At 37.1% G+C, this 17,623-nt stretch overlaps 1 protein-coding gene across 6 annotated transcripts in view; it reads left to right on the top strand.

The window, feature by feature from the left end:
- The window catches only part of LOC136874078 (uncharacterized), a 309,462-nt gene that overhangs the window by 83,462 nt on the left and 208,377 nt on the right, over nucleotides 1-17,623 (top strand). For 5 of the 6 annotated variants that reach the window (XM_067147606.2, XM_067147604.2, XM_067147605.2 and 2 more), the window contains 2 exons: nucleotides 16,289-16,378; nucleotides 16,930-17,013. In XM_067147606.2, coding sequence (XP_067003707.2) covers nucleotides 16,289-16,378; nucleotides 16,930-17,013 — 174 coding nt within the window. The remainder of the gene's footprint in view (nucleotides 1-16,288; nucleotides 16,379-16,929; nucleotides 17,014-17,623) is intronic. The other variant, XM_067147608.2, reaches the window with a different exon arrangement.

The following is a 17,623-nucleotide window of genomic DNA, read 5'->3' as shown; positions in this document are numbered from 1 at the left end:
CTTTTGGACTCTTTGCAATCTGGATTTAAGAAGGGGCACAGTACCACGACAGCACTTTTGAAGGTTACTGAAGACATTAGAAACGCTATGGACAAACGACTGCTCACTATACTTATCCTTCATGACTTCAGTAGCGCCTGTGACACTATAGACATTCAGACTATGATAAAGAAAATGGAACTGCTAAATTTTGACCTGGCTGCACTTAAGTTTTTTAGTTCTTGTTTGAGTAACCGTCAAGTGTGTAACAGTAAACGACAAGGCCTCTAAATGTGAAATGAAACTTAGCGGTGCCCCACTGGGCAGTATTCTAGGGCCCTTACTTTTCTGTATTTATATCAATGACATACCATCTGTGACAGGAAATCACACACACCACCTCTATGCTGACGATCTTCAAATTTGACACTGCAAGACTTCAGACTTAGATGAAACAATACAAGATATTAACAATGTCCTCTGATGACTCAGTATGTATGCACAACGAAATTCTCTTATACTAAACTCCACAATATCTCGGGCAATCATAATTGGATCACGAAAATTACTGAACTGCTCAAACAATTTTGCAATCCCGCCTATCCTACTGAATGGTAACATTATTCACTACAATAAAACGGTTAAAAATCTGGACGTAATTATGAATGAAACACTTGATAGGTCTGATCACACGAAAATAATCTGTAAAAAGATTTTTGGAGCGCTTCACCCTCTTAAACGGCTAAGGGATATATTTCCATTTGAGCTTAAGGCCAAACTACGGTAATACAGACACAGGTACTCCGTATTTTGATTGTGATGTTGTTCTAGTTGATATGACGAGAGAAGAAACACTATAAACTTCAACGAGCACTGAATTCCTGCTTGTGATTTATTTATATTATTGGGTACGATATTCATATCGCCACATACTATAAGGCTCTCTCATGGCTGAAGCCTGATAAATGTTGGCAGCTACTCATTTTAACGATTGTATTTAGAGTACTAACTGAAAGTCAGCCACTGTATATTTCTTCTAAATTCACCTTTTTATCATCATTTCACAATTTAAATACACGTTCCAGATCCTCTCTTTCTATTCCCATTCACCGCACAAATAAAATAAATAGATCGTTTGTAGTGACCGGCGCCAGATTATGGAATTCCTTGCCAGCTCAGGTCAGAGAAACTAGCTCTTTACATAGATTTAAGGTCACCTGCCGAGACTACCTGCTGACGACAGCTGACTGAATGGTCGAAGTTTGAATGTGTTCGTGCCTGAGGATTAGTCATTATTAAGAGTTTTAATATTAATTAGTTTTAGTATTAACTTAGTAATGTATTTAAATTTATTATCTAATTTTTGTAGTTTTAACTATTTTAAATATCTCAGTATTTTATTTAAGATTTTGATTAGTATGTGGTTAAGTGGAAGAAAGGGCCTCGAGCCCTAACTTCACCACTGAAGAAAAAAAAGACATAAATAAATAAATAAATAAATAAATAAATAAATAACCTTGGTACTTGGTGGGGTAGAGTGGTTAGCTCTACGCCTGGCCGCCTTTGCCCCCAGGAATTAACCTAGTACTCATTTTTGGTATAGGCTGAGTGAACCTCAGGGCCATGTGCACTTCCGGAAGTGGAAATCTTGTTTCTTAAATTTTACGACTTCCTGATGGGGAATCGAGCCCATGTGCTTCCGGGGGAACCGAGCACGCCTTTACCGCCTCGGCCAGGCAGCCCCTTTCTAGAAATATACATTACCAAAATACCTTCTCGAAAACTCTAGTGCCTAACATGATTATAATCTATCAGCTTCATTGTCCGTATTGATAATTTGAACACACAAGTATGAAAGATGAGTTTTCCACCTAATCAATACTTTATTCTACAAAGTGTTTAGAATTATTTACATTAAAAAAAAGTATTGGTTTCGACCTGTAAATAGGTCATCATCAGCTGTTGGTGAACCTGCTTAATAGCGATTGTACGTATTAAAACATTACTAAAAATTAACTAAACAAGAATGCCTTATTCTAATATAATACTAATGTTAAGATATATACATATGGTACAATGGAGGGCTTTGGCTTGCTGGAGTTCCAGGAATGTTACATATTCCAAAAATTGTATAGCTGAGAGGTTAAAAATAGGATACAGTTCTTAGAGAATAAAGGGTCACGAAGGTTTTGGTGTCAAGTTCAAATATATGTAGTATGCCAACATTATGTCCAGTTGTTGTATAGATAGAATCAAGGTGCATTGTTGGGCCGCCATTTTGCAGGGAACGTTGCGTTCAGAAGATTGAGGTTCTGTAACTTGTTTAACAGGTACTATGTTCATTCTTAGTCTATGTCTTTGCTGATAAATGCTAGTTTTCAGGATCCTTGTTGAGGCATATCATGCTATGTATGGCATATTGAAATTAAAGAAAGTAGGTTGATAGAGAACCTCTTCATACTTGCATTTATACTGAGGTAAATTCAAAAATCTGAGAAAAAAGAAGTAGGAATTAGAATAACTGATAGAGAGTGCCTGCTAAATGAATTGTGTGCTATAGAGTGTGTGTTACTTATGTGTGGGCTGGATATGTCCTTGAGTATAGTCGGGAGTGTGCTGCACACTGTTGCGTGTACGTCGTGTGGCTGTCGTAGTGTTCAGATTGAGAGGTGGTGGGGAGGGGGAAGCAGCCTGTGGAGGAGGTGGGGTGGAGTGGGGCATGTCTTTTGGGTTGTGTGTGGGTTTGTGTCTGTTGATTCTTTTTAAATATGTGTCTTTTAGAATGAGAATGGCTCTGTTGAAGAGAATGTTTTATCTGTGATTTCATTTAAGTTGAGGTTGGGATTAGCGTATTGGTCCGTATTGATGTAAAAATCTTCCATTGTATTGAGCAATGGGCCTTTGGGGTTCATATTTAATATTTCCATGTCATTCTCAATATTAGTCAACTTATGCTTGTATTCCTCAACATGTTGCCCTATGGATGAAAAGCGATTATATTTAGTGGCATTGATATGTTCATTGTAGCGAATAGAAAAACATCTGCCAGTGCGCCCGATGCAGCTATTGTTGCATTTTATGCAGTATACTCCTGAGTGGCTGTATTTGTTGTTTTCATGGACAGATTTAGTGTTATGTAAAAGGGAAGCATTATTACATGTGGTTCTGTAAGCTATTCGTGGGCTGTGTCTTTTGAAAATATTAGTTATGGGGTGGATGTGGGTGTTGTTAAAGGTAAAAAGTGCATAGTCTTTCTTAGGTTGCCGGGCTGAGTGGCTCAGACGGTTAAGGCGCTGGCCTTCTAACCCCAACTTGGCAGGTTCAATCCTGGCTCAGTCCGGTGGTATTTGAAGGTGCTCAAATACGACAGCCCCGTGTCGGTAGATTTACTGACACGTAAAAGAACTCCTGCGGGACTAAATTCCGGCACCTCGGCGTCTCCGAAGACCTTAAAAAGTAGTTAGTGGGACGTAAAGCAAATAGCATTATTATTATTACTTTCTTAGGTTTGTTGTTTCTACTTAATTTGGATTTCAATTGATGTTTTATTTTGTGAATGATTTTGTTAATCATGTTTCTATTGTATCCGTTATGCTCTGCTATTTTGTGAATTAGGTTTAGTTCTTTATTTAATTCTTCCTAGGATAGGGGTATGTTGAAAGCTCTGTATATCGTACTGTAGTATGCCGCCTTTTTATGTGCATTAGGGTGAGTGGAATCTACTTTTATAGTATTGGAGGTTTGTGTAGGTTTTCTATAGATTTTGTATGTCAAGTGGTCTTCAGTATTAGTGATGGATAAATCAAGATAATTCAGAGTGTGATCTTTCTCAGTGTCTGTCGTAAATTTTATATGTGGATCTATTTTGTTTAGCTGTTCAAGTATGTTGTTTTCGTTTGTAAACCCGCAGTCTATAACAACGAAGATATCATCTATAAATATTGTTAATTTTGCTCATTTCTGAGTGTTCTAAGTGGTCTATGTAGATCTCGGCTAATATTCCTGAAGCTGGTGAACCCATGGGAAGGCCTTGCTGTTTGTAGATAGTGTCGTGGACTCTAAGGTAATTATTGTTGGGGGCAAATTTAAGTAAATTAATAAATTCATCTATTTCAAGGACACTTAGATTACTGTGATTTCTTAAATTTGATTCTATTAGTCGACACAGCCGGTATCGAGAGTCAGCTATAGTAGGCAAAGGGCAGTGCATAGTGGCGCTGCGGACGGTTTATCTCGGTCTCGCTTGAGAATGTTTTGGAGCACGACTGTGCAACGGCACAGTGTGCCGAAACAGACATAGTTCCCAACTCTAGATAGAAGTATGGATTTTCACAGAACTTATGGTGCAACCCATGCACAGCCAGTCATGTGATGGCACTTAATAATTCCTGGTTGGGACCTATCCAACTTCTATCTATAATGGCATCCGATGCGTAGAATTCTTTTAAAAAATTTGATTCTTTTTTCCTCCCTCTGTCAGTTGTGTTCTATTGCCTGCAGTGTAGTTGGTAGTAACATTTTATTTTTTATATCCTCTATAAAGGTTTCCTTTGCTAGCTCGTAGGCCAATCGTGAAGGTGCTGATTTTGATATACCCAAGGTTAGCTTTGGATATCTTACTTCGACTGAGTGTTTTGCTGCGAGTTCTGACTTGGGTCACCTGTAGTACTCCATTTGTTTGTATTAACGGGTCTGGCATGTTTGTTTATTACTATTTTGTTCTCTCTGAAGAACCTAATAACACCAAGCCAAGCAATAATCGACCACAAGTAGCTTTTAATTGTCTAATGTAATAAAATAAAGCACATTAGATACATAAGCGCCGAACATGATGCCAAAAAATCCCCTATTTTTTAAATCTTCCATTGTAATTAGGTCACCATTATACTGTTCATAGTCGGTTTCTGAAAATCTTGTATCACGTAAGTTAGGCCTACATTGATTTTTAAAGGTTATATTGAACTCGAGAATATAGTTTTGAATGCAAATATCTATTATTAAAAGTTCTCGAATGCATTATATTCATTTCTGCCTGGCACTAATCATAATCAAATTGGAAAGAGAAAAAATATCATCAGAGCTTCAGAAATGACAGTTATTCACGATCTTGGGCTACAAAGCGTACTCGCTACACAAGTCAGTATGAGTGGGAAATGATTCAAACCTTTTAAATGATGTAACGTGCGCAAATAAAACTACTGCAGTTTTTATGACATTTTAACACAAATGTAAAATTCCCAGTCTTATAATAGGACCAAAACAGGAATAGGCAGTCAAGACCTCCTATGGCTTTATGTATATAAGGTACAACATCTGTTCTGGTCTGGATAACATAATCGTATATGATAATAATAATAATAATAATAAAATACTAGATGTGTGTTAAGAAGGAGCAGTTTCGATTCCTGCCTGAAAGCCCAGTGACTATACAGTGCCCTAAGGGAAGTGATGAAAACCTGTTTGGCGATACAATAGAAAAGAGTTTTTAAAAAATCTAATCCTGGACATGATGTGGACATTTTACAAGTACGAACATTTGACGAAACTCGTTCAGTCTTCAAGTAGAGCTGTGGAAATGCGTGCCATCTCCTTCCAATTGTTGTGACCACTCTTTGCTTTATGATTTTTGAGGATTCTCTAAACAATACCGAATGCAATGCTAAGATGGTCCCTCATGCAAGTTCACCGCCGATCGCTTTTCCGGTACAGCTCTAATTATCGCCACGATCCATAAATATGCTGTAGCAGTCCTTTTGTGAGATACAGTTTTGTGAAAAACTTTTGATCAAGGATTTAGCATTGATTGGACTGAAATTTCTTAATGGTTGGTCTGGGAAATTGTTTCTTTGAGGAACGGATAATGCAGGATTTTTACAACATGATTTAATTAGAATGCTCGCAGGACCACATAATTTGAATAATCCAGGAAAACGTAGTTTCCGGGAATGGATAATGGAGATTCCACTGTAAATAACTCATTGATTATATTTACAGTATACGGATATTGATAAGTCGTGTTAGCTATGTATAATTTTCTTTACTTTTCAAATTTAGAAATACTGCCTTCAAACAAAGGTAGTCAGTAAAACTTAGAATACAATCATAAATTTGTTAAGCATAGTGTAGAATACACACATGTGTAATTTATATTTCTTTGAAGTTGGCTGGAAGGGGACAATGCTGTGATCTCTAACCCAATAATATTGGGAAGCTGTGAATGATATCACAAACATCCATTAGATAGATTAGTTAATGATGGAAGGATGGAAGACACTATAACATATATGACATGGAATGATATAGAATACGCATGGAAATACATCTAAACCGGAAAATCTCCAGGCATTAATTATGTGTGTGGGGAAATGATCAGGTCTATGGGTAATGCAGGAAAGCAGTGGATGTATAGACTTTTTCACAAGATATGGAAGGATGGGCAGATACCAGCAGATTGGAAAAAAGGTATCATCATTCCACTCTTTAAGAAAGGTGACAGGAAGAAATGTTCCAATTACAGAGGAATTACATTAACATCCCAAATGGGAAAGCTGTATGAAAGGATTTTAGAAAGGAAAATGAGACATTGATAGAAAAGTTATCAGAGGAACAATACGGATTCCGGAAAGGCAGCTCAATAGTTGATCTAATATTTGGACTGCATCAGCTAATGGAGAAGTATTATAAACATAATAAGGTCCTTTGGCTGGCCTTCCTGGATATCAAAAAGGTCTTTGATGCTGTAAGCAGAGACAAAGTCTGGGAAGTGCTGAGAAACAGTGGAATCAATAATGACATAATAAAACGAATTGAGAATTTATATGAAGACATCAGTAGTCATGTCAAAACACCATCAGGAATAACTTTAGAATAACTATGGGCCTAAGACAAGGTGGAGTTCTGTTACCTCTTCTCTTCATTACTGTGATGAATGAGATTCAACAAGTATGCCAAAATGTTGGTGACAACAAAATGAAAGTCATGCTATTTGCTGATGACATCTGTATATGGGGGGATTCCAAGGAGGAACTTCAGGGTCAGATCAATGCATGGACAGTAATAGCTAAAGGGTATGGCCCAAGATTCAGTCAGGAAAAAAGTGAAGTGTTGGTTATGTAAAGAAATGGTCAACCTGAAGGTTACATTGAAGCAGAGGGTAAACAACTCAAGATGTCTAACAAATTCAAATATCTAGGAAGCATAATATCAGCAACAGGCTCCATTGAAGAGGAATTTACCAGCAGGATTCAAGCTGGAGGAACATTCTATAGAGTTGTCAGAGACCTAATATGGAACCCAAAAGTATCATTGAAATGCAAGCGAGCAATTTATCTGACTTATTACATGCCAATTTTGACATATGGCAGTGAGACCTGGACCATGAGGAAAAAGGATGAAGCAAGGATTCAGGCTGAAATGAGGTTCGTCCGAGCGATGGTTGGCAAAACAAGAAGAGATAAAATTTGTAATGGGAACATCAGGGACATGGTGTACCCTTCTACTCGTCGGTGGCACAAACACTCTACACTTAGGGTCTTCAACAGGTTCTTCCTATTATTAGATGCTGTTGGGTAAATTGAATGCCTCGGCTAGGTATGGTGATTGAACACGTTTATTTACATCCCTGTATTGATTAATGATGAAAAATAGTCATGTTAGGAATCCTATTGGGTGACCGAAATATCAGATTGAAAATTTGGTTTATTAAACCAGTTAAATTGGTTTTGTATGTTGTCCAATCTCAAATTCATGGTTATTCCAATAACATCACATATAATCGCATATAATTTGATATTGGTTTTGAGATTATTTATTCGCCATAAGTCCTATCTGTGTCAGTGCGACGCAAAGCAACTTGCCAAAAAAAAAAAAGATCCATGATTTAAATCCATAATGTTGACGATGTCTTATAAATGATAATGAACGCCATTTCAAAATAGATTATTAGAGATGGTTGAGAATGTCTACCTTACATTAATAACAACTCAGATATTCTGGATAGAAATCTGTTTATTCGAGTAATATCCCTAAATAAGTTTCAGTGTTCTCCCCAGAAATTTTCATCGGCCGGGTGGCTTAAATAAGTAGCCGGGTGGTGAATACCACGTAAATGATGAATATTATAAAATTTCAGTTTATTCCCCTCAGGGCATTAACAGTAATATAAGACAGGTTAGTGTTATCACGAATAAGACATAAGAGTATTTTGAACTTCTAGTATTACACTGCTCGATCATAATCATGCGATCATGCACCACCCTGTTGCCGTGGAATGTCATACGATCTTGTAACGTTGGGCGGAATTGAGTGCTCGCTTGCAATTCCACGCTGATAGTCACCATTTGTGCATGACCAGCTAAACATTTAAACTCTGATCTAACAGATGCAATTATGATGACAATAATTGAATTTATCATTTAAATAAATAGTTTTACAGTATTTACATTTTAATTTGAAGCACCAAAACTGAAATATATATTAATATTATGTAACTAGCACATATCTAGATTATGTTACCTGGGCAGTGTGTAAAAACGGCTAGGGAGAACACTGAGTTTAGACAAAACCAAGGATTGACGTGAAATCTAAATATATGAAAATTAAAATATTAAGATAGCAATCAGTTGTCAATTTGAGCCTATCAATGTAATGCAGAGAACAACGTTAAAAACATCATCTATCGAATTTCGATTATCTTATTCGTTTATACGAACACTAGTTCACAATAACCATTGTCACAGGTGAACAATGTAGTGGAAGTGGAAAGTGTTTATTGAAGACTTTATTTGTAAAGTGTGGTAATAGGTTTTATTTGTAACGACCTAACCTGTACAGTGTAATATTTGTAACATATGTATTTGTAAATAGTAGATTTCAGTTCTGTACTTACTAGAGGTATCTAGAAAATTGTTACATGAATTTTTGAACAGGGTGTGTTGCCTTTTGTGGGTTAAGTGTTCTAGAAGGCATTTTCTAACTATTCCGGAAATGGAAGATTCGCGAACGTGCGTATTTGAGAAACTTGTTTAAAGTTCGCGACTGAAAGTAGGAGTTGTGATTGGTGAACCTAGGGTGGGGGGTAGGCAGACTCATGCATTCTGATTGGCTGTGAGGCACCATTTCGTCGTCATGTCTTGTCTTGGCCTGGTCTGCCTTAGTCTGTCTTGGTCTGTCTGAAGTTTTACGTCATGTGCGACGCCTCGCTACCGGGATGGGCCACCTTCGGGTAAGCACTCTTGCATTCCGTTCCGGCTAAAATTTCCGTAATGTTCGGTTGCTATTTTGCATAGGAGTCTGCCCTAGCCTAACCTAGCTTCGCCAAATTAATTATTTATGACACCTTAGCTTTTCAGCTGGGCTTGCCTGTTTGTTTTCGAGACATTCCCATTTCTGGTTTCACTAAATATGTAGATTGTAGTTTAATATATTTACCTTGCGGTTTGCCTCTGGTAGTTCAGTGTCACTTGATGTATGCTAGAGTTTTAGAGAGTACATTTACTTCACCGTAAATTGCATTATACAACTGGATTTGTAACTAGATGTACGGTATAGTTGGTTTGAAATTTTGAACTTGTAGAAAGGTATTATCAAAGAACCTCTAAGTTATGTGTACCACAGAGCATATAGTTCGTAAGTTGCAAGTTGGCGGATTTTGTTCGGAATGTATTTGTAAAATCTTTTGTAAATAATATTTTTTAATTTAGGGATTACGGTTGATCATTTCGCAGTCTGCAATCTATGTCCATGCCCTCAGTAAGTCCTAGCTCCTTCCACCTTCCTGGTTTGTTATCCACTAGTTGGCCCTACTGATATTTTTGCGTATGTTGTTGTCGGCGGAGATCCGCGTAGTTACAACTGATGTTCAACTGTGTGTGAAGTTTCTTGGTACTGCGTAAAGGCACCCCCCCCCCCCCCTTATTGTGTTTAGTGCTTTGTTTTGTGTAACCACTGTAGAAGCAGTTACACCATTAATATTATTCTGATAATTGTCGTGGATGTAATGTATGATTTCATCGGATATAAATAATCCTAAAGATAATAACCTGTTTCTCAACGACGATTGTCCAAATTCAGTATCATTCCTTTGCAGAGATCGATGTTATATATATACAGTAAAACCTCTCTATAACGGACACCTTCGGGACCGAAAAAAAAGTCTGTTATGAACGGGTGGCCGCCCAAGAGAGGTTATGAAACCGGTACCATTTAAACATAAGTTGGAACACAATAACCCATGTATTGTATATGTTAACGACTTTCGCAATTGTACTTTTAATTGTATACTGTATACAGTATTGTACAGTATGCTGCACTGTACTCACATGAAAAATTTGTAGATGGACTGCTGCATCTGCGATGTACTGAGAGACAAAAACACCTATGTAAACCTCTATTGAGCACACTGTACACTGTTACTGTTCACCATGTTAAAATTAAGAACATAAGAGTTATTGAAACTTTAAATCAATATGTAGATGTAGCAATCTCTAGCACAGTACAGTAAAACATTAGCACTTGAAAAAATCCTTAATGTTCGTTTGTTTTGTCCATTTCGGTTTGGCAATAATATTTTCACTATGTGCAATTAAATTCTGGGTCAAATTTACACCTTTTTCATCGTTTCGTTTATAATAGAATTCTTTCAGTCACTTAACAAAGCCGAGAGCCTCACTGAACAAGGTTATTGGCAGCACGTTAATTTCCATATTTTCTTCACCTTTACTCCTGCTTTCGTCAGAATCTTCATTTTTGTCCTTCTTCCCTTGCATTGACTGAAGAATCGTTTTCGTGTCTCCACTCTCACACTCTCTTGGAATATCTGAATCAATTTCGATATAGGTGTTCACTTGTACACTGTAACCAGCTGCATTAATCAACTGTTGTGTTGTTACCATGCTGTCAGGAAGGGTATTCGATCCTGTTTCGGGATGTCCACCACTAACGGGAAACCTAGCATTCAGAAAGCAGTTATGAATTGTTGTTGCTGTAATGTTTTTCCATGCATTGGTTATCCACAAAATTGCTTGTCAGTGTTTGAAGGGTTACTTTATTCCCGTTAAGTTCGGATACTATGTGCTTAATCACTAACTGTCTGTACATAACCTTGAAGTTCTGGATCACTCCTTGGTGAAGCGGCTGAGAAACTGATGTTACATTTGGTGGGGAAAAGACAATCTTCACATTTTGCAACTTAATTGTATCTGGATGCGATGCTGCATTTTCGAGGAATAATAACCCTTTTCGCTCCTGGCATATCATTTTTCTGTCCAGTTGTCCTAACCACTCTGTCATTATTTCTCTAGTCATCCATGCTTTCCTATTCGCTTTCCATTTAATGCCAAACTTTGTAATGTCCATATTCTTTTGCAGCCTTTTCTATCACAAGGGGCTTCTCCCATTCTCCACTTATACTTGTACATAACAAGACCGTAAGAGGTTCTTTCAAACCTTTTCCATCAGTACAACAATTTCCTTTAAAACACAAAGTTTTGTTGGGTAAAGCACGGAAAAATAATCCAGTTTCATCGGCATTAAAAATATTTTCCGGAGCATACCTGTCTATGATTGAAGGTATTTTTTCTTGCCAGTTTTCAACAATCTCCATATTAAAACTGGATGATTCTCCGCAAATCACTCTGAAGTTGATACCATGTCACTTTCTGAATCTTTCTAGCCAGCCATTCAAGGCTTTGAAATCGCAAATACCTAATTCTGCCGTGAACTGTAAAGCTTTTGCTTGTATCATTGGTCCTGACACAGGGACATTTTCACTTCTTATTTTAGTGAACCACTCTAGCGTTGCCTTGTTAATGACAGCTGCACTACCACTTTGAAACAGTTTAATGTGCTGTTCATTGCGATTGAAATGCCATTCTTTCTCTAGTTCCTCTCGCTTTTTCACAATTTCAGCTGCCTGTGTCTTTCTAATCTTGAACACATCAGACAATTTACGCACACCACACTTCTCATGTTTATGATGGTCTCTTATGCCTACCTTTTCTTTTAGAGTTTTAGATTAAAAACTTCCTCGGAGCCATGTTTACACCAACTTACTAACGTAAAACTGAACACATCACGAGTCAATGAAAAGTAACCTTACAGTGAAGGTACGAATTCCAGTGCTGTCAAGCATGTCAGATCACACAATTTCCGGAAGTGATAGCGTAGCTTAGTGTTGCCTTCCAAGAATGTGTACAGCCTGGACCAAAAGTTACGGTGTCTGCAATTCTTGGAAGTACCGCATGTGCAAAAAGTAAGCGAATACATTCTGTACAGGACACAAATACAGTATTTTTTGGAAAAGAAAGTGTCCGTTAGGAGAGGTTTAATTGGAGTTTTTCGTGGCTATGGTTTGTCCATGTCCGTAATAAAGGGTGTCAATATAAGAGGGGTAAATTACTCATACACAACATGGTATTTAATTACGGATCTAGAAAATCATCTGCCAATGAGGGGTGTCCGCCAATGAGAAGTGTCCGTTAAGGCTGGTTTGACTGTATATAAAATTCCTGGTGGTTGACATTTGCTTTTGGTACACGATCGTATCAATAATGTTCTTTTGCAGTTGAAACTCAAAGGAAAGTAAAATAAAATCTGAATCAACCTATTCTAAAATAAACTGTCCTGAAGGTGCTCGTACAGACATAAGATGAGACACACAATCTCCACACATACCTTCGAGGATCTACCCATCAGTAAAATAATGTATGGCATGAGGAATGGGATGGTATGATATCATAATAAAATAACAAAATCATCTTTAAGAAATAAAATCAATAAATCACATAATATATAATCTACAAATCATAAACTACAACCATTAAATCATATTTACATACCTTGTAGCTATGTGTACGATAGTTAATCATTAATATTGATACCGCATGTATCCCGTCTTATAAAATAATGCGAATCATTGAAATGAGAATCAAAACCTCGCTAGTAAATAACCCAACATTGTAATTACCGGTAGTTCAAGAAATGGTAATCATGACCATCAAGAGATGGATGTTCTTCTAAACATCCATAAAATCTATAGTGATCACGTTTATCGCCTCGATCATGCACAGTAGGAATGAAATGTATGCGTCTAATAACAATCTGCACCATTAAATCTCATCAAATCATGTACGAACTCTTATGACTTCAATTGCTCAACGTGTCTCATTAACGCACATTAGACAAGCTTAAATACACCACACACCTCTAATACATTTCATAAAATAATAAGACATCAACCTGACATTCACTGTCACTTGCATTGACATCGCCTTCCATTAATATTCAGTTATCACTTACATATTCCTCGACGTAAAATGCACATGTCTAATATTAACCACAAATCAACACCAAATACACCACTTACCTGCGTAGTATGTGTTTGACACTATATAATATGTAACACTTCACATAATTATATCATTACAGGACATGCCTCGTACAACATTGAGTCATTAATTCGATAATTCAGTTTTAAACACTCATACGGGGTATAACTAAATATGTGGGAAAGCTCCGGTTATTCGTTAGAGGACCTGACAACAAGCAGAATATGCCCTGTAAACATATGGTTTATTTGCTTTCGTTACCGTATTACAGGCATTGTTTGTGGAGTACATAACACAGACCACTTCACTGTGCAGGTTGTGTCATTTGTGGAGGACACACAGGCCTCTTGTACGTTTCGTCCCTATTCAAGTCTGTGTGCATTTGTTTTGCATTCAAAGCCACGTGACGTCAGTTGCTTAGCAAAGTAAACCCTTCCACACAGGTCAAAAGTTAGAGTGGAGTGATACGGATTGTCAGTTGTTATTTAGTGCACGTACAGTACAGTACAGTACAGTACAGTACACGGGCATTACAGCTCGTGGTAGCCAGTTTGAACACCTTCTGTAGAGAACTGTAAGTAGTAAATTACCCTTTATCAACACAAATGACCAACCTACATAGTGAAGTGGTCTGTATTATGTACACCACAAACATAGCGTGTAACACAGAAACGAAAGCAAATAAACCATATGTTTACAGGACATGTTCTGCTTGTTCTCAGGTCCTCTATCGAATCCCTGGAGCTTTCCCACGTATTTAGTTACACCCTGTATACATTGGCTCACATCATGAGACAAATCATCATTTCCACTCGTATTGCTAGCACTTCTTAAAGAATAGCAATTTAAATTATAGTCAGATCATTGCACATCACATGTATTTATGTTTCATTATTCACCAAGAAATAATAGTAATATCCAATATTAAAACCATCGAAGTCGGAATGTCTCAATAATCCCGCACACGCCTGTTTAAAATATAAATTTAGAAATTTCCCACACGGATATACATGTAGGATGCTAATTAGTTTATATCACTTATTCAATACATTAAATTACCTTCAATATGGATACATAATGATATTTATCACTTGTAACATATACATGTCGCAATGTGTTAAATTATAATATTCACCATTACTTATTATATATCCACTCTGTATCGGATCGAACTACTTCAGGACATCTAAATCATCGTCGCCATAAGACCTATCTGTGTCGGTGCGACGTAAAGCCCCTAGCAAAAAAAAAAAAAAAAAAAAAGACATCTAAATCCACTTGAAATTACATATTACGTTTATGAAATAGAAAGAGAAACTACAAGAAAGAACATTATTTCACATTAATATACAAAGATTAACTGACTTGTGGACCAGAGTTAAGGTTGCGCATGGTCCGGTATTTCCTCTTCATATGCATGATTTACCATGGTCAGGGCTTACTATGATATATTAGCCCTCCACCCTTTTACTCTTGTTTATTTTCCAAATAAACATGCATTCTTCTTGAGCAGAATGAGCCTGTAATAATCTGGATTGAGATTATTAGACTTATATAACAGTATGTTTTACTATACAATTACAAATCTTTTGCTTGTCACAAATCTTTTTGCCTTTCCAACTTGAAAGCTTTTCTCTGTCTCAGTAACCTCTCAATAATCATCTGCGTTACAATTTTTCATCCTAACAGTGACCTGCAATGGAATCTTTCAACTTCATAGCATATATTACTATTTCAAGGAATACAACTTCGCTAATTACGACATGGATATCACCACCATTGTATGTTCATGACATCGATACCTTACCATACGTAATGTCTATTTACGTACGTTTCCTTTGGTTTCATCTTATGAATATGAATTACAGTGCATGTAACATTTAAAATTACAATTACATAACTAATATTATACAATATTAAATTTTAAGATGTTAATGAAGTCCATTTCTCGCGGTTGACATTTTCTAATCGTGATGTATATACATATTGATATATCAAGGCTACTCCGGCGCCATGTTTGAGATTCCTTCTGATCTTGGTTCCATGCACCAGTACTTGTACAGTTTTACTGTGATTATTTCATCTCAACGTCATGTGAAAACGGCACAATGGCTCAGGTTGGCAGAATGCAGGATAACGTAACTCTGCGTAGACTCATATGGTATGGTCACATGCGAAGGATGGATCCTGATCACGTACCCAGAAAAATGTATGATCTGCAGTTAAAATATTCAAGACCAAGAGGTCAGCCAAGAATGCGATATACAGATGTGGTGAAAAACGACATTCAGCAACGAGGAGGGGTCTGGGACAACATTGAAGAATGAGAAAAGTACAAAGACAGCAGTTGGTGGAGGGGCTTCATTCGCTGACCCATCGTATAGATGGAACGGCGTGGGATATGTATGTATGTAGAACTGAGCTTGTGGGGGCTGTGAAGAAATTAATTTAGAAGAACTGGATTTGATTAGGAGAGACCTCATATGTGAAAATGACAGTAATGAAGATATCGAGTTTATCTCATGTGCTTGCATGTTTGTCCTTGTCTCATTCTTTTAATCACTGGGTATGTTGACCATGCGGTTAGGGGCACGCAGGTGTGGGCTTGCATCCAGGAGATAGTGGGTTCAAGCCCCACTGTCGACGGCCCTGAAGATGGTTTTCTGTGATTTCCCATTTTCACACCAGGCAAATGCTGGGGCTGTACGTTAAGGCCACGGCTGCTTCCTTTCCATTCCTAGGCCTTTCCTATCCCATCGTCGCCATAAGACCTATTTGTGTCAGTGCGAGGTAAAGCCAATTCTTAAAAAAAAAAAAAAAAAAAAAAAAGCTCTCTTAATCCTCCTCATTTTGAGATCCTTTGTGTATATTCTTGTCCTTGTTTCTAACTTTGACATATTTTTGTATATTTTACATGTTTTTCCATTTCCATATATTGTGTAATGCAACAGTCAGTACAGATAGAATTTTGTACTTGATTGCAGCTGAATTTCCTAGCAGTCCCAAACACCTCAAGGAACGCCTGGAAGCCCATGGACTGTCCATGCCTCTTGAGAGGGACTCTGGTACCACAGGTGTGTATTTCTACAATGATTTCAGGTGGATAGAAATGCATTGAAAACAGTTGAATCTACAAAAAGTAAATTGTTTATTTTCATGATATACGAAGTTCAATTTCTTCTCAATTTTTTTTTTATATTTTTTTTTATTTTTAAACAACCTGTTTCTGTGGCAACTTTTTCGTATAACTTTTCATCCACTTATTGATAAGTCATTCAGTATTTCAGCTTCATATCTAATTTCTTGCCTTTTGAAGCAGTATGGAATAATAGCTTAATAATCTTGTTGTATGTATAATCTCATTTTTATGAATAATGAACATAAAAAAATTTGAATAAGAACTATTATGTTCAGAATATTTTTTCCCCCCATTATTTCTTTCTATAAATATAATCATTGCTGTGGGTGGAGGTTTGAATCCAAGTTATTCCACTTAATGTTCATAATGATCATAGCATTCATTACATATCTTGATATTGCATATCAAATGCATTCCATTGATACTATTGGATGCATGTGTATGTGTGAGGATATTGTTAAACGTTTGTGGGTGTGACGGGTGCAGGCGGCAGTGAGGAGGAGGAAGAAGACACCTCCATCTACCAGGCGGTCCTATCACCTGACTGCCAGGATGTACGCCTCAGGAAAGGTAATCACTTCCCCATCCCAACCCATCCCTTTGATGTGGAATGCTTCTGCACCTTGATGTTTTACCAGTATTTCTCAGCTAACTCTCTACTGATGTTTGTACTTTAGGAGAAATTGTGTGGTTAGTTTAATTGAATAATTAAGTTATTGTTCATATAATATAAAAATGAAGAAAAATTGTGATCTGGTAATGAGAGTATTAGTATTGTGTTTAGAAAAATCACTTGATCAATAGTTGTACCTACTGAGAGGTTAGGTTTTGTACATAAGTTGAAAATGTATCTTAATTTTTCCATTAGCAGTAATGCTATGTAGTGGAGGCAAATTGCACCAGGAGAGAGAGCACACCACTATAAATTAACAGTAGGCAGTTAGTGTAATGAAAATTTACAGCCTGTTTCCAGTCATTTGACCGGGTCAGGAAGGGAATAAATGAAGCCGCCATCTAGCGGCAAGGATAGGAATTGTGCTGGCTGCCAAATAGGCAGTTAGTATAATGCTATTGTTAATTTTTTTAGGGTTTAGGACATAGTAGACCATCACCATGACCATTTATTACTTGAGTTTGTTGAAACCTGTCTGATAATCTGTGTAATTCTGGTGGCTGTAAT

Source organism: Anabrus simplex, chromosome 5 (assembly GCF_040414725.1).
Source record: "Anabrus simplex isolate iqAnaSimp1 chromosome 5, ASM4041472v1, whole genome shotgun sequence".
Classification (NCBI taxonomy): domain Eukaryota; kingdom Metazoa; phylum Arthropoda; class Insecta; order Orthoptera; family Tettigoniidae; genus Anabrus; species Anabrus simplex.
The sequence above is the reverse complement of the archived record's forward strand: the minus strand, read 5'-3'. Positions and strand labels throughout refer to the sequence as shown.